The sequence below is a fragment of the Coffea arabica genome, chromosome 1e (genome assembly GCF_036785885.1).
Source record: "Coffea arabica cultivar ET-39 chromosome 1e, Coffea Arabica ET-39 HiFi, whole genome shotgun sequence".
Taxonomy (NCBI): Eukaryota; Viridiplantae; Streptophyta; class Magnoliopsida; order Gentianales; family Rubiaceae; genus Coffea; species Coffea arabica.
In genome coordinates, this window is record NC_092311.1 from 49,850,237 (window position 1) to 49,873,974 (window position 23,738).

Below are 23,738 nucleotides of genomic sequence, written 5' to 3' on the forward strand. Positions count from 1 at the left end.
TTAATAGTAAAATTACATATATATCCCTAATATTTTATTATTTGTTAAAAAAATTATTGTTTTATTCATTTTTTTTTAAAATTATTTTTTATTTTTAAAAAATAAAATAATAATAATTATTTTTTTTTATTTTTTAAGCTCGAGCTCGAGCTCGAGCTCGAGTCGAATTTGACTCGAGCTCGAGCTCGAGCTTGATATTTTGAGCTCGTCGAGCTCGAGCTCGAGTTCGAGCTTCACAAAATTAACTCGAGCTCGGCTCGATTAGCCAAAGCTCGACTCGAGCTCGGCTCGTTTGCACCCCTACCTACGACCTCCAAGACTCCTGACTCATCACCATCAAAACCTTTTTGTCATTTAATGCGTCCGCCCTTTTACTTTTGGTCACAAAGATGGTAAAAAATCTCATATCTTGAACTGACTTTTTTTTTTAAATTTGTTTATCAAGACATAACTATTGTATAACCCATCCTACACTAGAGGGGAGGGGAAGCATAAAGAGGCTTATATTAGAGACTACCAGGTACACAGATTTTACTAGACCAAAGGATGCTCTAGCACCATCCTTAGATTTTTTTCGCTGTAGGTAGGATTTGAACTCTCACCTATAGCCCAAGGAGGGACTTAAGTCCCACTTGGTGGCGATTGAGCCAAGCTCATATCTTGAACTGACTGAAATAGAAGACTTGAGGTAGACCAGGCCAGACCGTTGAACTAGCTAGTATTGGTAAGTAAACATTTCATCCATCTGATGGCTTCCATGGCATGTATTCTCAAAATATCCTCAAAGCCTAGGAAGTATTTGACACAGCAGCATTTTGCAGCGCAGATTCTGTATTCTCGAACATCTTCAAGGACACCTGAGCATTTGCAGCGGTGTTGTCGTCTATTGAGAGTGCGTGTGATTCAAAATGTGAACGGCAATAATGTTGGATATCGGGACAGAAGGATAGCTTTCAAAACAACCGGGCAACAACGACAAAGTTCAACTGGGACCTGATCCAAATAATTTAGAAAAACTTTTTCATCTGTGATCACAGGGCTTTCAAATCATCAAGAAGTTGCGATACAAACACTACCCTGTTTTTAAACTCGAATTGGTACGTGAATCGGTTCTCGTTTTACAGATTTAACCAGTGAAGTTCAACCAGATGGTTCACCGGTTTATTGCTTTTCCTTTTCATTTTTATTTATTTATTTTTGTAATCCTAAAACACACATGGAATTAATTACAAAGAAACAGTTCTAATTCATGAAGATCCTCAAGTGCAAATGGTAAGACATTACTCAAAACTCATCAAAAAAACAAAAAAAAAAAAAGAATTTCTGAATCTCATGTCTTAAATTACAATAACCAAATAAATTTTTGAAATCTGAGTTGAGAAATAGTAGAAAAAGAGCACTATTTAAGAACAAATAAAAAAAAAATAAAATTGGGCCAATTAGTCACCTTCATCTTCTTCCTGTTCAAATAATTTCAAATCAATATTTTCTTCAATTCTAAGAAAAATTATCATCTTCATCTTAACCAAAATAAAAAATAAAAGAGAGAGAAGGAAAATGGATCCAACTGGAAGAAAAGCACAAGGCTTGTAAACAAATAGAGTGAGAAATAAAATGCCCTTCTTCAAATGATACCGAACAAAAAAGGATAAAGCTACGTAGATAATAAAAAGAAAAAGAAGAAGAAGATGTAAATGATGCTACAAGAACGGCTGATGAAATTAGCCTTAGATTTGTTGGATGCATCGCAGCACTAGTGGACGTTAGAAAGGAATACGTCGTGATCCATGACAAGCAAACGCCCAAAGGAGAATGATCACTGAAGATGTATTTGGAGATGACCCAATAATCAGTCGGCCCAAAGTTGGTTTTTTGAGGTGTGTTTGGAAATGGGCAGATTATCAATAAAGCCCACAATTGGACCAATTTTTGGAGGATGTTGCAGGTTCAACCGGTTCTTGCTGGTTCCACAGTTTTGACTGGTTTTTATTCATTTTCCGGCGTTTGTATACAACCAGACTGGTGCAATGGCCAGTTCCCGGTTGAACTGGCTGGTCTGGTACTGGTACTGTTTTATACACACTGGACATAAATTGAACTGAGGATACATGCCTCCAGGTTTTAACAGCATTTCCCTGTTAATATCAACAACGATTTAGAAAACAAGAACTGCCACAATATATCCTTGCCAGCCAAACGACTCCCTCTCCTGCGATTGATCGCTATGTAAAGCTACATGATGTTATACAAGGAGTAACTATCGGCTTCTTCTTTCCTCTTGTATCAAAAAACAAAACTACCCACCAAAACAGAGGTTAGGGGAACTGTCAAATTGTCATCAAGCTCGGTGCTTATAGGGTGAGATTCAACTAATGCAGCAACAAGAGAAACTACAAAGAACCTGTATGCCATTTGCCAACTTTCCTCAACATACCCAAATGTCGAGAAGTAGTGCATGTACCTGTTAAGCAAATTGTCAGGGAAAAGTCCAGCAAGTCTTTATCGATAGATGCTCTTGAAGAGGCAAAGCATAAATTACCCGATGGATGCTAAGAAACCAGCAACAACCATTGAAATACTGCCAACAATGGATTTATTTTTATTGTAGGGTAACTTTTTGCTACCAAACCGCCTCCCCATAATATCAGCCAAACCTGTAGCAGGTTATGTATACAAAAAACACTCCTGAGTTTGTATGTGAGGTTTAAAAAGTATGAGATGCTCCTGTTTGTTCCTCCTCGTAAGCAAGATATTGGTTCTTGCTGACATTTGGGGCAAAAAACAAGAATAAAAATGAAAAACATGTGCATAGAAAATAACAATTATTTGGGTGATCAGATTTAATATTTACAGAAAACAATATGCATAATATTGTACCATCTCCAGCACAAAGGTTGCAGATTGCTGCAATCGCAATTGGAGAAGTTCTCCAACAGAGAGCACAAGCTAAGGTAATTGTGGTTGCATAATACAGTGGTCCCTTGAGAAGCTCCCTAATGCCACAATTATCCAAGCACAACGTAAGAAGACTTCTAAAGATGCAGATAATTAACCAGCTTGTGAAAAAGAATATAGTCCAACGAGCTCCTAGGAGTAAACAACAATTGTGTAACACTGTTTCTATGTATGTGCAAGGTGCAAGAACATAAGCCTGTCGAAAAAAGCATTAATAAGCCGGTTGAGGTTCTAGTACCTGTGATCTCCAAATCTGCTCATGGACTTCACAGTTGCCTCATCTTCATACACTCCAAGTCCTAGAAGAAGCACCTTAATTATGTTGACACCAGGAATCAAAGCTGCTAAAACAGCTCCACGGTTACCAGAACTGTCACAATCACCAGAACTCAATTGCCAATGCCATTTTGAAACAAATTAGAGTATCTCTTCTTTATTTACAGAATTTTAAGTTACCTGAACATTGGCCAGCAAAGGATGAAAACAAGTCCAATGCTAACATGCACAAGCTTCCTATTTAGTTTCTAGAAAGAGAAATTTGCAGAATAAGAATTAACAAAAGTTGAGATCACTAGAGAGATGTTCAAGTAACTTGTATTTACAGATACTGTATATCTCTGTCCAGGCTGAATCTAGAAAAGCTACTGCTTCTATACAGGTATATATTGCAGAATATGCAATGGGCACGTGATAGAGCTCTTCCTGATTCAGAAGAGATGGATTGTCTATAATTTCAATATGTTCATGACATTGTCATACTGAGCACCCTCGTGAGTCAAGATGCATGTAGTTCCAACTCGCCTTTTTAAAGCCATGAACATAACATTCGGTTGCATTAAATATGCATGTATCACATTAATATAGTTTTTACCCAGATACAAGTCCTTCATGACATCAAAATTAAGTTGATGCATAAAATGAATCCCATGTTGTTTGCACTTAGTTGTAAACAACGCATTCACGTGATTATAACTGCTAAGCTTCAATTGAATTTCTACCTAGTCTTGAAACTAGCCTGAGTTGTGTCAAGTCCCCCTTGCGTTGTTAAGGCCATGATAATAACATTTGCTCGCATTAATTACGCAGGCATTGCAACGATACAGATTTACCTAGATATAAATCAATCGTCACACCACAAATAAGTTAATGCACAAAATGAATCATGGCTCGGTGTGAAGGATCCTCACGCTGCCATGCTGGACAATGAGCCAGGTGCCAATCTAGAATTACAAACCAACTTCAAGAAGACACTTTAATTCACGACACTGGTTTATCATTTAAAATAGTTAGGCAAATCAAACTCGAGGTATTCAATCTAAATTACAATAGTCAATACAATAGAGTTACTAATTAAATTTTTCCAAAGAAACGCTATCGAAAAATCCAAGCAATAGAGCAAGCATTTTTATTTTATTCTCAGGTTTCCTTGAAATTAATCTCCTGATAAAGAATTACAGTTTACATTCAAGTGTAGTCTGTCAAAAACAAATGCTTTCTATCATTTAAGAATTGAATTGGGCCTAACATACTTTTCTCAGGGTTAAAGTCCGAAAACTAAAAGTAGTAGTATTGTAGTAAGCTCCAAACATTCTTACCTTTTCCCCCCAAAAAAAGAAAAAGAAAAAGAATGATAACTTTGTAGTTACGCATAATGCAATACAGCAGCAGTGATACAGTAGCAAAGAGATATGCTGGGTCAACAGCATTTCAAGAAAGAAACAAAAGTCATTGACCCACCTGATCAAGAACCCCCATCTTGGCAATCTCTCCCCAGAACCGGAGCAGGGAGAGAGCAATCCCGCCGGTCAACGCGGAGGCAACGACATCTCCGACAACTGGGTTCTCCGAAAACATCGGCAAAGCTGCTGCCCTGGCTGACCTGAACCTGGGGGAAATTCTCCGATAGGGGAACCCAAACCTGAATTTAGTAAGAGTATTACAGACCGCAATCGCAGGGGAGGAAGAAGAAGAAACCGGACAAACTCTAGTCGTACGAAGAATGTTAGCTGAAAAAGAGCGTTGAAGTTGCTGGGGTCGTAGATCTGTTGGGGAGTTAGGGTTGACTCGATTGAAGGAGAGGTAAATTACTGCTGTAATATTGGCGGCAGCAGCAGCAGCAGCCATCTACAGGTGGGGGGAAGCTTCTGCTGCCTCCTGGTAGAAGTGCGAAGCCATTTTGATAGTCAAACATGGGTAAAATGTCTTCCCACGAGTGCACGTGGTAGTCACGATCACGAGTTCTCTCGTTGGAGTTCCCCGTGAAAAACGAAAAGTCAAGTGTGGTTGATATCTTCTGTTTGAAATAATAGAATGGAACATGGGCCGGTGGCCACCACCTAGCTTGGTGGGGTGGGAGGCAAGGGTGCACGGCGGGTGTATTGTTCACTGATTTGATCCGGTGATGGTTCAGTCCCTTCCGGATTATTCCTGGATCTCCTTAGATTCGCCCCCCTCCTCCTTAGTGTAGAATAGATTAGATTATACAACAGTTGTCGTCTCCGAAAAAAAGAATGAAACATGCATGCATCAAGTAAGTAGCTCGATGTTTTTGTGATATAGAATACTTCTGGTGTGGATGTCGTCAATCACAAAAGGAGAGGGAAAAAAAAACATCGACAGAAATACCAAAAGTAATTTGGTTTAGTTGTTATAGTTAATTCAATCTTTATTCATGAAGCGTATTGTAGTATAATTAAAGTACATGTTCGTGAGCATAATTTTGACTAAGATACTTGAAAGAAGTACTAGCAATTACAATTACAGAGTGTGTTTAAATATGAGATCATTTGGGGGAAAAAATTATTTCAAATAATACCACGAGCGATATATACGCTTTGTGTGATGCGATATTACTTCAAATAATACGCTTTGTGTGATGCGATATATATAAGATTTTTATAAAAAAAAGTTATTGAAAATTGTGTTTATGATGCAATCAGGATAATATTTGCAATTTTTTTTTCTCCAAATTTGACTATCCAAATGGATTTTACTTTAAGGCTTGATTTTGTGCCACATATGGATCTGTGTAAAAGACAATAAACTACTACACCGTTTGGATTCCTTGTTTTTGCCTCTGTTTTTGATAAACTGTTTTTCACATTCCAAATGCTACAGTAAATGTGTATTTCAAAAACAATTCCAAAAACATCCAAACATTATATCAAAAACAACTCCAAATATACATATTTAATTTGTATATTTCAATTATGTATATTACGTATATATATATTATATTAATATAAATTGAAATATACAAATTGAAAATTATATATTTATATATTATATATTAATATTATACATAATATTGTATATTATACATAAACATAATATAATATACATAATTGTAATATTGTATACATAAATGTATAAATATTGTATACAAAATATATTATGTACATTACATTATAATATATACATTATTAATGTACTTTCATTATTATGTACATTATTGTGCATAATAATGTATAATAATGTTATGTATAATATATAATATACATAATATGTAATAATGTATAAATGTATATTATGTATAATATATTATATTATGTATATTATATTATATATATACAATATTATGTATATTATACAAATTGAAAATTTTATATTGTATATTATATAAATAATTATATAATGAAATATACAATAAATATTACAAATTGAAATATTATATAAAAACCATATTTATAATATTATAATATTTATAATTAATATTAATTATATTATATATATTTAATATATATATATATTTATTCATATTATAAATATTTTATTTTATTTTAAATATATTTTTATATTATTTTAAATATATTTATATAAATATTATATAGTATATATATTATACATTTATATAAATGTAAATTTATACATTATATATATATATATATATTTATGTATATTTATAATATACATTTATATTATGTATTATATATAATATAATACATTTATATTAATATACATAATATTAATTTTACATTTATACATAATATTAATAAATATTTATAATATATTAATTTATACATTTATATAATATTAATTTATAATTTATACATTCATAATAATATACACTTATACATTTATAAATATATTTATATTATGTATTATATATAATATAATACATTTATAATATATTTATATATTATTTATATATAAATATATTATAAATGTATTATAAATGCATAAAAAATATAAAAATTATAAATTATAAAAATACTGAAAAAATATGTTTTAAAAATACCTCTAAAAATAATCCAAAAAAATCTACAGTACAAGTTTTTCATATAGTTTTTGAAAATAACCCAAAAAATAACTAATCCAAACGGACTTGTATTTCAAAAATAAAATGCTACAGTATTGTTTTTTAAAAATAACCCCAAAAACAGCTAATCCAAACGGACCCTATATATTTGAAAAAGCTCACGGAATACGTGTGTACTTAACGTCTATAGTGGTGAGGTCGCATTAACAAGTTCTCCAAGGTGCCTTCTTGTTGACAGCGTGCAAAAGAAAAATGAGGGAGTCAGTTTATATTAGGAACTTCATTTTTTAAATTAGGAACTACACAATGACATATTTGTATTTAGTTTGATAATTAGTTGTATTATATAAATTAAAAGTATTTTTCACCAATTTAGGGTCTGTTTGGATGGAAGTAAAATGTTTTCCTTGGGAAAATATTTTCCGTGGAAGTAATTTTCCATGAAAATCATTTCCCTTTCATCATTTTCAGGTGTTTGGTTAGCTTATTGAAAATATTTTCTTACTTCATTTTTCTGGTGTTTGTTTAACTTTTGAAATATTTTCACTTTTATCTCTATCTTTACTTTCTACACATTATAACTACATATTTCTTCCCATGTAAAATAAGAAAATTTATCTCATTGTTTAACTTTAAAAAATCTTGGAGAGATGTATATATGAATAAAAAATATCTCCTTAAACAATAAACAAATTGCTGGCCATTTAGTGTCAAATATCAATCATATGCAATGCTTATTGTGACATATATCTTGCACTCTCACTGCTGAAAGTTTTTCTAGAAAAGAATGTCCCTATTATACATAATTAATTACTAACATAGGATGAGCAGGATGAGGTTTTTTTTTTTTATTTTGAATATACTAGGGGGGGTTGGGTGGTACGGGGGAGGGAGTGTAAGGAAAAAGTCTTGGGTTCGAATCCTCCTGTTTACACTAAAAAAAAAAAAGAACATACTACAAAATGTTTTCAGTAAGTTTGGAACATACTACAAGCGGGATGCATGTATTTCGGAAAACAACTTCAGTAAGTTTGGAAGGGAAGTTGTTTTCCATAAGATGAGTGAAAATATTTTACATAGGAAAATGTTTTCAGTAACTTTTGTGCAACCAAACACGGGAAATTAGGAAAATATTTTCCTGGAAAACATTTTCACCCGAAACAAACGGACCCATAGAGGAGTTGTATTTCTTTATAAAATTACTTGTTAAAGCACGGCTATCTTTCTGACAAAACAAAAGGTAGATGATAGGAATATATTTTATACATGTTAGTCCTCTTTTATATATTCGATACCTTAAAAAATTAAAAAAATCAGCAATCTAGTGACGACGCGAATGGGTATTATAGTTGGTCCTATTATATTAAGTCATTATCCGAGACAAGATTTCACCACTTAACTTATATTTCTATTCCTATTTTTCAGAGTTAATGAGAGCTGTTGTTTGAAGATATAATTGAATTATGCATATTTATAAAAATCAGATATAATTGAATTATGCATATTTATAAAAATCAAATGAAAAAGACGTAAACTTAAACTTTTCTTAGTGTTGGAAAAATTGGCTGTTAATGGGTCAGCCCAACTTGAAATTGATCCGTCCGACCCCAAAAAAGCTACCTGAACCTAAGTTTTAATTGGGCCAAGTAGAGTTTGGTCCAAAATATTAGACTTGAACTAAATTCGAGTCTAATTTGGGCCACATTAGGCTCAAATCCAATTAAAATGAGCAAAATTGTGCATACATACATGCATATACATCAACAATTTATAATTATACGTATATATTATGATATAAAATGTTAATGATTTATATATAGATTTATAGTAATTTATAATTATAATATATATTTTATATAATTATGTATTTAATTATGAATTTGGGTCAAATCCGATCTGAATTTGAAACTTATATAATAATGTGAATTGAGTTTGAACTTTTCAATTTGAGATCGAAGCCCAAAAGTTTAGAACCTGAAAGCTTGTATCATTCGTGAGTCGAGTCTGGACTTGTCAAAACCCAATTCACAAAATCCAATTGACACCCTTAATATTTAGGAAAGCTTGTGCAGTTTGAAAATTATAGACCAATGCTCTTAGCTTCTAATATTGGGCTCGTTAGGTAGAGAAAATTGAAAATTTCTTTTCCGAGTTGCAAGCACATGGGATTGGGATCCTAGTGTTGCTTTTCCGACGACAATTCAGTACAACTTCTATATTTATGCTAAATATTCTGTTTATTTAACTTGTCATATGCTGTTTATTTAAATTTCTTCTTCCATTACGTGATAAGTGGGATTGACACTGAATTTGGCACCGAGTAGTTGCATAGAGGATCCCAATTGAGTTGCAAGGTGCTGGTTTCTCATCTTCTTTTTTGTCTTTTCGAATGATAGTTCATAGTTTTTTATTTTTTTATTTTTTTGAGGGTAAGGGTAGTACATAGTTAAAACTTAAAAGCTTCTTGGACTTCTAACGCAGTACGTGTTATAAGTTGCACATTGGTCTGTTTCCCTATTCTCAACTGAAGCTAGTCCAATACAGAACATCGGAACATCCAAGTTTCTTTTGCAGCTAAATTGTAACACAAACGCCCAAAAAAAAAAAAAAAGTTCAAATGCTGCCCCAGTATCCAGAACATGTACATTGTAGGTAGGTGGTTGGGGCACACTATCACACAAGATACCCTTCCAAAACGGGGATTAATCTGGAGATTATATCGCAGTTTCCTCGTCAGAATTATACATTTAACATCAAGAGACAGCCAAATATTGTGTTTAATGTGATAACAATTTTCTGTTTATTCATTAATAGGCACTTTCTTAAAGATAAGTGCCAGGGTTTCCACCTCATTAATCTTTTCAGACATCAGCAGCTGCACAAGATTATCCCAAGGAATTGAAGAAATCCACAAAGTATTAACTCAACAACTGCCAAGGCAATAAGGTCAATAATCAATGCGGGCAATCTCTTTTCAAATTGTAAACCTTATTACGGTAAGGAAATAACTAATTTCCAAAATCATGATACAGTAATCAATTTTGGGGAAGAATTCAACTGGGGAAGAGCCGTAAGCAGTAAATATGGTAGGTAGATTTTCTTTATTTTTTTTTGTATTTATAGGCCAGGTGGGCTTCTTTCTAACATCCCCACAAAATGCAATGAACACCTCACTCATTTCTAGTCGGTGCATGCTCTTGAACCCTATCATGTTTTCCTTTCCATCTTTCCTCTGAGAAGAATTTTTTTTTTTTTTTGGCTTCACTTGGTTTTGCAGGTATAAGCATTGATAACAATGGAGGATAAGGCATCAAGGAGTGCATCAAGACCCCCCATATACCCTAAATTTAATTCCTCCACCCCCCTCCCCACCTTTACGATGATGTTCCCATCAACGTTAGCGGAGGCATTCGAAAACTCTTCTCATGGAGCTGGGGCTGGGGCTGGCCAAAATGGCAAAAGTGTTGCTATTTCTCCTGAACATAGGGTTGATCTTAACGCACCGCCTTCCCCTCATGTCACCCTTGATGCTGAGGAGGAGGAAACGGACAAAAATCAGATAGAGAACACTCCTCCATCTACCAGTAAAAAATGTCAAATCAATCAGGATGAAGAAGAAGAAGAATTTTCCCATAAGGCTAAGCGTATAATGACACTTGATGAAGCCATTCAATTTGAAAAAAATGATCGTGACCTGTCCCTCGAAGATGAAAGGAAGCTCAGAAGGTGATTAAAAACAAATCCATCTTACGGATTATATTTCCTCCCCTTGGTAGAAAAGCTTCGATTTCTAGAAATGAACTCAAAAACCCTTGTTTCCTCTCTTTCCCTTGTTATTAATATTATTATTTGCTGCTTCCAGGACTGTATCAAACAGGCTTTCCGCCCAGAGATCTCGACAGAAGAGGGCTCAGTACATTGATGAATTGCTTAAAAAGATTAAAGATTTACAGGTAGCTAACTAGGGTAAAGAACTAGCAAACAATCTCTAATTAGGTTTTCTTTTTGTTCCTCGATATCTTCTAGACGGTCCGTTTTCTTCTTACACGTTTTTAACTCTTTTGAGATATATCGTTTTACTTTAAAAAAAAAAAACTCTTTCAGGATATTTCAATTCATATTATTGATACCAACAAACCAAAAAAACAGAAATAAGTCTTCTTTGTTTACTACCTTACACCTTTTGTTTTTAATTTTGGTGAATCACAATTGCAGGATTATGTTGAATCCCTGACTTCCCAGTTGGAGAGCTGCATAGAGGGGCAGAAAATGCTGAAGATGCAGAAAGCCATTCTGGAGCAACGATTGAAGAACTGCATCGACAAATCTGCTTTGTGCGACAGTACGAATCATGCATGCAACCACTGTCACTAATTAAGTAAAATGTATATTCTAATGATTTTTCCCTTTATTATCACTATTGTTTTGCTTGAATTTGAAGGGGAAATTGAGGAGAAACAGGCTGAAATAAGGAGGCTCAAATACTTATACGAGGCCCTGCAGAAAGAGGGGATGATGCTGAGTTCTGCTGCGCCCAGTGCTGCAAGCTCAACAAGCAGCCTCCCCATTTATCCACCTGAAAGTGAGAGTAATTATCAAAGGGTTCTCTCCTTCAATTCTGCAAGCTTCTTTCAGATTGAGCAGCGGGCCGCAGTTGTGGAAGTTGTAAGCTCAGATCAAGGGGGGATTGAACAGTATCTGAACTTGGATGCAATGAATGTTTCTTCCTTCAATGCAACAGATACAATGTGACCATATCTACCATGAAGAATTTTTCTCGGCAGCTGTTTGGGTTTAATTTTCCATTATTTGTGTAAGAGATATAGAGGCCGAATTTAGTTTCATTGTTTTAGTTTCCATTGTGATTATGTAGCTTTTAAGCTCTGCGAACAGAATGTGTGCATTTTCTGCTGTAGAGAACAGTGAATGAAGTATGATTTTCCGCATGTGAACCAAGAACTATTTTAAATCTTTTCACTTACTCTTATGAAAAAATAAGGGGAAAAAAAAACTTCTCACTTAACTATTAACTATCTATGTTTCAAAAAAAACAAACTATAACTATCTAAAAAACAATTCTTTGGCATTCCCCAGTTGCGTAACAAAGATCTCTCGGTGTTGAATGAGCAGTGTCAATCAGATTCATTTTGCATCCAGCAGTCAATTTTACTACTCCTCGAGTTTCATGTGGATTTTGAGGTAGGGTTATTACTACGAAATAAGGGTTTGATGCAGTGACAAGTAGTCTTGTACGGCCAAATTGCCGGTGCCTACCATCAATCTTGTAATATCATTTTAAGAGAAACAAGAAAATTTCTAACTTTTCATTTGTTTTCTTCAAAATTTTATTCACTTTTTCCGTTGCTCTATCAAACTTGAAATATGTTTGAAACATTCCATTTGACATTCTAAAACCCAAAACTAGTTCATAGGCAAACTAATTTGCAAACTTACATCCTCTCCTATTTGATTGAGCCACAATGAATATGCGCACAAATAGAAAACCTTTTCCCATTCAATTTAGCCAACGTCTTGCAATCTAATCAGGCTTCAAATTCTATGTCATACGCCCAGGCTTCTATTTGCATTATCTTAAAGACAGTTTTCTAAGGCAAAATGGAACCCGACTTGTACTCGAGAGAAACAACAAAGTAAATTGAAAAACAAAAAAGAAGACCCCAGAATCCGCAGCATTAAGAGATCAGAAAAGAAAACTTTCCAAGGCATAAGAAAAAGTCGGGAAGTTCATCAACGAGTCCATTGGGTAAGATAACATTATACAGGCGGGACAAATATAACAGGCTAATTAAATTGCAACAATGTACTCCGTAATACACGCTCTGATGCCTGGAAATGACCAACTAAGCAAGAGGACAATGACAAGTTTGTCATTTAGATTAATGTGCTAAGGTTTTAGATTCTACAGAACTGAAATGTCGTTTCCTCTGCAAAAGTTACTAGAGAAACTAAAATCAACATGTTAAACAAGAAAATCATGACCACAAACCCTTAAGGTATATGAATTCCTTTGAAGTCTGAATAAAAAAGATTGCACTGCAGCCCTTATATTGAGTTTTTCAAGATAGTCAAATCAAAATTTCAGAATGAAATGTCCGCATAAATCATGCTGTTGATTGAAACATGTTCTTATATTTAGCCTAGAACATAAATTGAGTAAAAGAGGAAGAATCTTTGCATCCCCCAAACTCCGAATATTGGAAGCCTATTAACCGAGCCCACATGACCTCATTTGTTTTAGAACACTAAAACGGATTTTTACTTCGTTCAAGACTAAAGAAAAGGACTTTTCTAGTGGAAAGAGAGAAGGGGAATTGACAAGGATGAGAATGGACAGTTTCAAAGTGATCAAAGACAAGGAAGATCAAAACAAAATACCAGACAAAAGCATAAATTTGATTTACCTTTATAATCCTTGTCCTTACAAAACATGCTATCATCGGGGAATCCTCTTGTGCAAGTACCAACAAGATCTCACTAGAATTACATAAATTCATATAGTCAGATCTAGAGTACTTGCCAACATTGGATTCTTAAACTTATGAGTATCTTCATTCAACCTGTTAAATGTGGAGCTCATGTTCAAATCGATGGAACATTTTTCTTCGTTCGAAGCAGAAAACAAAGAAAGAGACAAAGTGCTGTCCTTTTCTTCCTCATCCCAATTATGTGTTCTTTTGCTTTCCCCTTGTCTCAGGTTCATGCTCAAAGACAGATTGAGGTCAACGCCATTATCCGGAGCTTTTCTCTTTGCTGTGTTTGCCTTTTCAGTCTTTGTACCACTGCACTTTGTTTCTGGGCTTGCAGCATTTACGATGCTCTCAACTCTTTTTTCTTTATAAATTTGTGTCAACTCGGAATTGGTTTCTCCACGGGATGGCCAGATACCTTTGTGATTGATTTTGGTGTCGGGTAACCATGTAAAATCTTCCATATAATTGTAAGATTTCCTCCTTTCTTGTGTACCAAATAGAGAACCATTGATCGCGTTTGCACCAATACCCCCATAGATCCTTCCCAACGATGTATTGTGGAAGACAGTTCCTCTTTTGATATTTGTATCATCAACTGTACCAGGCATAGCTCTCCAAGTCATATTGCTGGTCCAATTGTCATCACTGTAGCTGTAGCTGTTGTACCATGTTAAAATGCAGTATAGGATTATATAGTACTAATTTTTTTGCATAAACATAAATAAATTTCATGATAAGCATTAATTACCTGAAGCTGGACCGAATCCCGCGATCAAGTGTAGCAAATTGCCAACCGTTTCGAAGAAAATGATCCATGCTACGAAAGGGATACCCTCTTTCATTGATTACTGGGTATACGTGAAAGTTATACCAAGGTGTAAATTAGTTAAATTGCCCAAAACACTAAAAAGAACAAACAGAAAATATGTTTCATAAACGAGTTACAAAAACCCCCAATTAATTCTAGATTTCTAGTAGGAATAAAAGGAATATATATACCTTGACCGTGGTCATCAATATTCTTACTCCTATACATCTGTTGCAATAAAAAGAACAAAGAATTCGGGAACTCAATTAATCAATTGGGTTCTCAATGCTTAAAATATCAAAATAAGGAGAAGAAACCAAATATTGACATTCAAATAATATTGTCTTGGTTATATTTCAAATAATATCCTATCCAATATTGTCTTGGTTATATTTTCTTTCCAAGATCTGCAAGAAATATCTTACCTGTAAGTGGCTCTTGACATGAGCAATACTAAGGCCCTTGACATTCATAAGCTGCAAAACAAGTTTAGGTGTTGCTCCTACCAAAAAAAAAAAAAGAGAGAGAGGTAAGTCAAGGAACCTTGAGTCAGATTTTCTATAGTAAATAATCAAGAAAAGTAATTTTGAATGATTAATCACTTACTTTCCTGGCCACCTAATTTCTCAACAGCTTGAACAAAGCAACGATGAAGATCCGGAGTCCACCTTAACCGTGGCATCTTAGATCGTACATACTGTCTAACCCCAGTAGCACTTAAGCTCAACTTTTTCCCAGTACTCTCCACAGCCATGCTGTTGCTTGAGCTGCTTCCACTCGTTTTATGGTCATCTGAACCCCCTCCATCTTTCATCCCATGATCTGAGCTATTCACCTCAGGTAGTCCATCAGAAAAGTTTCCCTTTTCTTCCATGGATCCTTCCAACCTTTAAACTTTATTACGATGACCAACACTTCATGACCAAATACCAATCAAGGTGTGAAGCACTAGGTAGCTAGTAAATCTCCCCACCTCAATTTGTATCTTGTCTCAACATACTTAGGCAGCAGTTAAGCTTACAAGATTGTGGATGATGTGTAGTGTCGGACAAAGTTCTTTTTCAACCGATCACTGGAGCTCATGTATTTCTTTTAACTTATATATTGCAATGAAGGGAGAAAACAAGCCTAACTCTGTCAAAGTCCAACTTAGAAGTAGACCTGTCTAGAAGGCAGCCCCCTGTTGTGTGCTGATATATGCACATCTATTCATGCATGCATCTTCACATACATGCGTGTAGTTAAGCATCCACGCATATATATATATATATATATATATATATATATATATATATATATATATGCGTGTGTGTGTGGGGCCTATAAAAATGAAATTAAGACAATAAACATAAAAAGATGCTTTTTGGTGTAGAAAGTGAAATTTTGGACTGGTTTAACCTACATACGGTGGTAAAAAGGTTTGGTGGAGACTGCAATCAAGAATTTTGGAACATCAGCACTCTTGGATGCAGGTCAGGGATCAAATCCTTTGACTTGCATACTTCTCCAGGATTTCTTGAAAGTTTTATCCACAGGTGCAGAGGTATTCATTTGATCATGTGGTGATTGAGTTCCCTTCGGATTTTTAATTGAACCATTAGGTTCGTTCCCTCCCCCTAGTATAGAGTAGGAGTAGGTATATAATATAAACAGTTGTGTCAATAAAAAAGATACATCAACACTTTAGTAGCTAGGGTTTACTCCTCTCTCAATTGGGTTGTTGGGAAGCAAAGTTAATATATTTAGAATGAAAAATTATTCACCGTAACCGGGTTATTATTATTAGAAAAATTTGCTAAATTGGTTCCTTACATTTTTAAAAAAAAAACTTTTTTAGTTTCTAACATTTAAAATCAGCTAGAATAGTCCCTCGCATACAAATTATGTACCAACTTTCTCCTAATACTTGTCTTTGCTGATTTCTCCGACCAAAAATTGCACGCCTCTCTCACGTGGACATAATTTTAAGGGCAAAACTAGAAACACAGTATCTAATTAATTTCAAGGGCAAAATCGGAGTGGACCACAACATCCATTAATAAAATAATGAACATTCTTCAATTAATTAAAGTAAAAACACAGTCTTAAGCAAGATTTGGCCACAATAATTACTTTATTTAACACATTGGTAAAAAAAATTCACTATAATGCATTGTGAAGTTCCACTTTCTCGATTCGTTCTGCATCTTTTTGAAGGTTTTCTTCACAATTTTTCAGCCAAAGCTTCGATCATTCATCAATCAGATGCCTACACCTTACTCATGGTCATCATCGTCAACAAAATTCCTAAGGTTATGCTTGTTAGTTAGGGGATGCAAGGAATTAGGGTTTTTGTGGCTGTAAAATGAGGGGAACAGTGAAAAAATGGGGTGGTGGTCCTGTGCACTTTTGATTTAGAAGGGAAACAAAGTGTGTTTCCGATTTTGCCCTTAAAATGATACTTACGTGAGAGAGCCGTGTGATTTTCATTCAAAGAAATGAATAAAGACGAGCAATATGACCAAACTGGCACATAATTTGTATGCGATGAACTATTCTAGCTGGTTTTAAATGTTAGGGGCTAAAAATTTTTTTTGAAAATGTTGGGGACCAATCTGGCAAATTATTATTATTATTATTATTTAATGAAGTAATGAATAGTGGAATTGCAAAGCGGTGGGAAAAGTACGTATGTGCAGCTGATACTTCTTGTCAGTGTTCACGGATTTTATCTTTGCCTTGTTTTGTTTCCCATCACAATAATAAAGACAACGGTGAAACTTCATGTCGATGAATGAAGCATACGTACGTTTAAATTAATTATCATTTGCAGAAAAATCAAGAATCCTTTGCTTTTGTCTTTGGATGATAAGATTTTCGTGATATATGAAGATGGAGGAGTGGTGAATAATTTCAGGCATTTGGGAATTCGTCGGATATATATATATATATGGAGATTTAACTTTTGCATGGGAGACCATCTTTGATCAATCATCCAGCAGTCAAAGTCTTGAATTGAATGGTTCTTCGCAAAACGTACAGAAGAAATTGCTTCAACGGTCCAACACGTGCTTTGGGCGACTATATATTTTCATGCGTTGCTACGTAATAATTTTTCCTTCCCTTTCTTTATTGCGTTTAGGGAAGTTCTTTGACAACTGAGCAAGACATATTGGTAACTAAAGTTGTGGTTTTCTCATTGAAAGGAAAACTAAGCGAATATTTTCAACTATTAGTGTTGGCATAATTAAGCCAAACGTTCTAATTAATAATTAATGTTTCCTATTTCTAATTTAGAAGTTCAAGTATAGTCAAATTTTAGTAGTTTATGTAGAGTAATTATTTGATAGTTCCTTGTCTTAGTAGTTCTTATTTACTAAATCATATTGACTATATATTGGGTGTTTTAGTATTGTACTCGATTGAGAAAAATGATAGAAAAATTAGATAGAGTTATAGTTGTTATAAATGCAATTCTATCTAAGATATATGTCGGTGTTTGAATATGAAAATCGAATGTGCTTATTATTTAATGTGATTGATAATAAACTTCTCATTTCCCACATTTTTTTTACACGTGTCAAATATCCTTCGCTACAACTTTTTTGTGCTAACAATTAGTCCCGTTGTTCATCATTTTTTGGAAATTTTCCTCCCAAGAGGGGAACAGAAAGAGCCGATTGTAATAAAAATGAAACAGTCTTAATTTGACCGTGGTCGTCCAAATTCCGTAGGCTTCATAGACTCTTTGTAATGTTCAAGTCTATGTCTAATTAGCTGTAGCTTCTTTGACAACTCGGGGTTTCTGATAAAGATGGTCACCCAAATTCCTACCCAGTCAAGTACATGAGGACAATGATCAATCATGTTTTTCCAAAGCCTAGCAATGGATTTTCAATTTTTTGCTTTGTAAAATGGAGTTATTCAAAGTCAGTAGCCGCATATCAAACAGTCTACTGTAAGTATAAGCAGCCCTACTTGATGCAGATGACGCTCAACAGCTGTCTGCAAATCTGGGTTTTTTTTCTTTTTAATAATTGCTGGCTCCCATGGAAATAGATTGAATTTCAAGCATCCTTTTCAAAGTTTGTCGACTGTTACGTGCTACTATATCGAACAATTTACGAGAACAATAAATAAAGAAAAAAACAAAAAGCATAGACTTCAATACAAATACTACAAGCGTTTGTTTATTCGATAGAATGCCTAGAATGTCTGTCTCTTGGACCGCGCTGCAGTCGCCAAAAAAGAAAATTTAGAGCACCAATAAGCCATTGAGATTCGATCCTAAGTAGGATTACAAGTAATCAATTGCATTTTGCGCTGTATTTTTTGGAATTTGGAGTAAGGTTAGTAGTACGTACTACTAAACAAAAGTAGCTAGCTGCACCGTGAGTGGAGTTAGGGTTTGTGTCTTCCAATTTATCTAAGTTCTTTAAAATGGAATTTGTTCTGCATATTTATTTGATTTTTTCTGACACTAAAATTTGTCCCATTTATGCAATGGATTTATGAAAATCCACTCACCTTAGATTTATCGTGTTACCACACCAAAACAGTTCTTGATATGCGAAGGTTTATCAATAGTCCTTAAGAGGAAAGCTCAAGAAAATAGTGCGTAGTAAAACAAATACGACAGCGATGATGATGCTGGATTCTTCATCTACCGAAGTTTTCTACCCCTCGATCGCATTGTACATAGACTTTTTCATCCTTAAAACAGACATCAATCATTACTATTAAGCCTACAGTAGTATTTGTCAATTTCAACAAAGTCTGGACACAATGGCGGAAGCAATTGCAGAAAAGTCCAAGACTTGCAGGATACACAAGCAGAGTGACTCTGATTGGTATATTTAGGCATGGAAATACACAAGTTTTCTTTTTCTTTTTCTTTTTTTTTTGTGGGTGCTGGAACAGGACAAAAGTTTCAATGAGATGGATGAAATTACGAATCTTTGTTGGTATTCTTTTTTGTTTTTTGGTAATCTTGTAATCAGTAAATGCAAAGCCAAGTTTGCAATTTGAAGAGGTTGAAAGTTCCAGCGTGGACAGCAAAGACTTGAAAGAGAAGGAAGGGCAGAGAAAGAGTCCAGCTTAGAATTTGATGAACCGCGGCAACACAAGAAAGAAAGAAAGAAAAATAATTGCAGAAAGGCCACACAAGAAAGAAAGAAATAGTTGCAGAGAGGCCAAGAGAGGTTTTTGGAGTAAATTGGCCTGGCAGAGTGTAATTTTGTCCGACGATGTCGTCTACCTATAACCAATGTTTTAAAACTCTTATCATCAGTAAATAAATAGGTGTGGAACCACTTAGCCAAATAAGACGGTAAGTCGGGGGTTTGAATCCCACCTGCCATGAAAAAATTCAATGGTGATGTTACGAGTCCTTTTTTAGTCTAATCATATTTGTATATCTGCTAATCCCTTACATAATTTTTTTATACTTTCCTCCCAGTAGAATAAGATAGATTAAATAATAAAATGACATCGTTGTAGGAAAAAAAAATGTAGTGTTTAGATTACAGTTCAATCGATCTGACTGGTTCAACTCCGCATGTTTCCTACCTAAAATTAGATGTGTCAAAATTGGTGATTCTGATGAGTTTGAACGGGTCACAATTGAGTAATGGATATTAGTGGGTTAACTCATTTATGCCTATTTAATAAATGAGTCAAAATGAATTAACCCATTTAATAAATGGGTATTGATATACCCAATTGTCCATTTATGACTCACTTCACAATTATATTTTTTTATTTTTTGCATATTATTTGATAAGAAATAACAATATTTTATTATTATTATATTGAAAAAAAAATTAAATTTATCTACTTAATATCCACTAAAAAATAAATTTTAAATGTATAATTATTTTTAAATAAATATAAATAAATGAATCTAATCAATCTACTATTCATCAATTAAATAAATTTAATTAAATATCTATTTAGATCCATTCAAAATTCAGTTAAATTTTAACTGGAGTCCACTTACATAATTAGGTTGGCATCGATACCTGTGCTTACAGGACATGACCCTTGAACAAAGGTCAACTCTCAACAATCCCGTCCATTAATTTAAATCAGACCAGTCCACCGAAACCCAATTATTAATTGCATGCGAATACGTACCCTCCCTATAAATGCGGATCAAACCATTATTCGAGAATGAGTATGTTTGTCCTTTCTCTAAACCCCCACAATTCTCATCCATGCCATCATCATCATCATCATGCATGCTTCCATATTAATCATTGCCATAAAATATGTCATTCCCTCTACCATGCTCCTCCATTGATTCAAGTTACCAAATTAAGATACAAATCTTCATCACTAATTTCTCAAACTTTCAGTCAAAATTAGATATTGACGAATCTACTTCGGAGTTGTGGTAATATAAAAATCTATACTACATACACTATGTATAAAGGAAGAAAGAGGATTTGAAAATTAACAAAATCTTGTTACTTGATATATTTTCATAATTAGCAACTATCAATTATGGTTAAAAATTACTACCAGATAACTATTTTTTTATAAATTTTATTTTGATAAGTTTTCTAGTATGTATGGTCAAAATATAAAACTAATTGTCTTGAAAATGATTTCAATAAATATAGTCAAAATATTTTACAAATATATATTATTCAGTTGCACACACATCGATGGGTGTGTGTCTTGAAGACTACTAAGATTGAAAAGGCAGGTCCATTTTTAAGATACTAAGAGGTCGTTTAATATGACCTTTACTTTAGTTAAACTCCTTTTAGTGTGCAAATTACTTGTATGAGAGAGCTAATTTTTATGAATTAGTTTCCCAAAAAACTTGCTGGTGCTAAGATCTATACTGTTGCAAACACATCGTTCAAGTTAGACTCGAAGATAGCTCTTTCACGGGACTAGTAGACAAAGACCAGACAGGCTTGGGCTTCCTCAGCGGGCCAATATCCTAATATGAAAAGTTTAGAACCCTTTGAATTGCTATTTTTAGAAATGTTTATAGGAAAATATATCGTAGCAATTTGATGTATTTGAAATTAAAAAATATATGGTTTGTCTAGGGCACCCATTAAAGATGTATTTTAAGTGTTAAATTTTTAGAAATATAAGGATGTGTTTGGATTGCAATTTTTTAAAGAAAAATTGTTAGGTTTTCCGTAGACACATTTTCCAATCACTTTTTTACCTTACATATATCAAATCGTTACAGTAATTTTTCTACAAAAAATTTAAAAAAAATGCAGTCCAAACAAAGCCTAAGATTAATTAGAAAAGTGTCCAAATGCAAGGAAATTAATTAGGAAAACTGTATAAATACAAGAGAAAGTAGTAATTGTTAGTATGTACATATACATAATAGGTTAGATGGAATGTAGATGTGTTATCAGTGCTCATAGAACATCCATTGGAAAATTCCAAAAATATATTCCTAAAAAAAAATTCAAAAAACTATAATCCAAACAAGGCCTAATATGAGGACAACACTAACTTCAAATAGACTGAGTTCTGCTTGGGGTTGCAGTACATTTACAAAAAAAATAAATAAAAATAGTGCTTTTAAGAAACTTAACTTTTGGTAGCTTACAAGTGCCTTTTTTGTAAGCTACTACAACTCCAAACAGGATCTTAGTAAAAAAAAAAGAGTATAAAAACAGATAAAAAGCTTCACCATGACTTTCTCCTTTATTGCTCTCTTGGAAGTTATAAAGTTTTAGAGTATTCTTTTTCAAATAAAAATCTAGATGATAGTATGTGTACAACTTTTGAAGAAAAAAAAAAGGTATTGGATATGACTTATGGCTTATGAGATGATTAAAACCATCGGAGGAAAACTAGTATTGTAATTAAGTGGGTGAAATGAAAAGAAACAAAAGAAGTTTGTGTGCGATGTTGTGAATAGATGAAACTATAATAGGGATATTGTAAAACCAAAAAACTTATTGGAGATATATTTCATAAAATAAACATACATGGGAAGGTAATTTACACTCATAAAAGTATATGTGAAAGAAAATGAATAATATTAACAATAATCTATTAATCACATCGTAAGAGCAACGCTCTCAACCCTTCATTCTTCTCAATTAAACACAATAATATGATTCCCTATTTATAAACTAGATGACTTGATAAAAAAAATTTATAACCAAAAGAAAATTTTCAATTAAGATACTTATTTCTAAATAATAAAATTATCATAATTTGGTGCCAATAGAATTACTAAAATCCTAATTTGATTAAAACACTACTACATAATAATATAAAAATTTCTAATTTTGAGTATTGATTTAATACACCAACATTGTCTCCCTAAAATCAAACTGTCTCTTGGATCAGGTTCACCACTACGATCAATAATCTCCCTTACAAAATTCTACTAGTATCACTTTAAATTTTTTGTCTTAAAATTTTTGCTGCTGCAATATTCCACGCATCTGGACAGACTTATATCGTCGCTCAACTTATTTTTCACTTGTGAAAATAATCTAATTTTTTGGATAGACTGTTTTCGTCGCCCAACTTGATGTCAATTTATTGACAATTCACTTCGTAATTTTTATAATCACAATTCAACTGACAAGATTCTTTTCCGATATCTGTCGTAACATTTGCAATCAATCTGATAATTCTCGAATCAATTTTATGGTCTAATCCTCACAAACTAAACACTTTATGACCAATCTTGTGGTCTAACTCGATCAATTAATTTCTTGAATCTAGGATTCTGATATCAGATATTAGATATATAATCCAAAAAATTCATCAAAAATATATAGGATATAAGTTTGATAAAATCAGTGTGTATTGGGAGGCAATTTACACATATAAAAGTATGTGTGGAAAAAGATAAATAATACCAATAATAATCTATCAATCACATCATTAGAACAAAATTTTCAATCCTTCACTCTTCTCACATAAACACAATAATATGATTCCATATTTATAAATTAGATGACTTGATAAACAAGTCTTATAATTATAAGAAATTTTTAAATTAAGATACTAATTCCTAAATAATAAAATTATCATAATTTAATTCCAATAAAATTATTAAAACTATAACTTGATTAAAACACTACTAAATAATAATATGAAAATTTCTAATTTGAGTGTTGATTTAATATGTCAACATTAAGGAGGTTTGAAATATATTGGAGTAAACATACAAAGGGGTTAATAGGATCCGGTAAAATAATTTGATGATATTGAAGAAAAAATTTAAACTTGTGACAATGGAAAA

General features: G+C 33.3%; 3 protein-coding genes across 6 annotated transcripts; 1 reads left to right on the forward strand and 2 right to left on the reverse strand.

Moving 5' to 3' along the window:
• Positions 1 to 1,939: 1,939 nt before the first annotated feature.
• On the reverse strand, positions 1,940 to 5,210 carry LOC113711452 (probable phytol kinase 2, chloroplastic). Of its 2 annotated transcripts, XM_027234626.2 has the most exons (7): positions 4,950 to 5,086; positions 4,693 to 4,873; positions 3,412 to 3,479; positions 3,194 to 3,325; positions 2,878 to 2,993; positions 2,540 to 2,654; positions 2,090 to 2,461 (listed from the first exon to the last, which is right to left on the reverse strand). In XM_027234626.2, exons 2-7 carry the CDS (start codon positions 4,807 to 4,809, stop codon positions 2,284 to 2,286), a joined length of 726 nt encoding a protein of 241 aa, XP_027090427.1. In that variant the 5' UTR covers positions 4,810 to 4,873; positions 4,950 to 5,086; the 3' UTR covers positions 2,090 to 2,283. The 2 variants fall into 2 exon arrangements, with proteins under 2 accessions (XP_027090421.1, XP_027090427.1); XM_027234620.2 differs by having other exon boundaries at positions 1,940 to 2,461; positions 4,693 to 5,210.
• Positions 5,211 to 10,374: 5,164 nt separating this feature from the next.
• Positions 10,375 to 11,597, forward strand: LOC113695922 (uncharacterized). The gene is made up of 3 exons (XM_027215143.2): positions 10,375 to 10,939; positions 11,076 to 11,166; positions 11,429 to 11,597. Exons 1-3 carry the CDS (start codon positions 10,509 to 10,511, stop codon positions 11,585 to 11,587), a joined length of 681 nt encoding a protein of 226 aa, XP_027070944.2. The 5' UTR covers positions 10,375 to 10,508; the 3' UTR covers positions 11,588 to 11,597.
• LOC113711467 (uncharacterized) lies at positions 11,588 to 15,662 on the reverse strand. 3 transcript variants are annotated; one of them, XM_027234634.2, is made up of 7 exons: positions 15,119 to 15,662; positions 14,938 to 15,014; positions 14,704 to 14,740; positions 14,453 to 14,552; positions 13,792 to 14,361; positions 13,636 to 13,708; positions 11,588 to 11,789 (listed from the first exon to the last, which is right to left on the reverse strand). In XM_027234634.2, the coding sequence occupies exons 1-7, from the start codon at positions 15,384 to 15,386 to the stop codon at positions 11,691 to 11,693; spliced, it is 1,224 nt and encodes a 407-aa protein (XP_027090435.2). In that variant the 5' UTR covers positions 15,387 to 15,662; the 3' UTR covers positions 11,588 to 11,690. The 3 variants fall into 3 exon arrangements, with proteins under 3 accessions (XP_027090435.2, XP_027090439.2, XP_071917146.1); XM_027234638.2 differs by lacking the exon at positions 11,588 to 11,789 and having other exon boundaries at positions 12,958 to 13,708; positions 13,792 to 14,355; XM_072061045.1 differs by lacking the exon at positions 11,588 to 11,789 and having other exon boundaries at positions 12,958 to 13,708.
• Between the last annotated feature and the right edge of the window lie 8,076 nt (positions 15,663 to 23,738).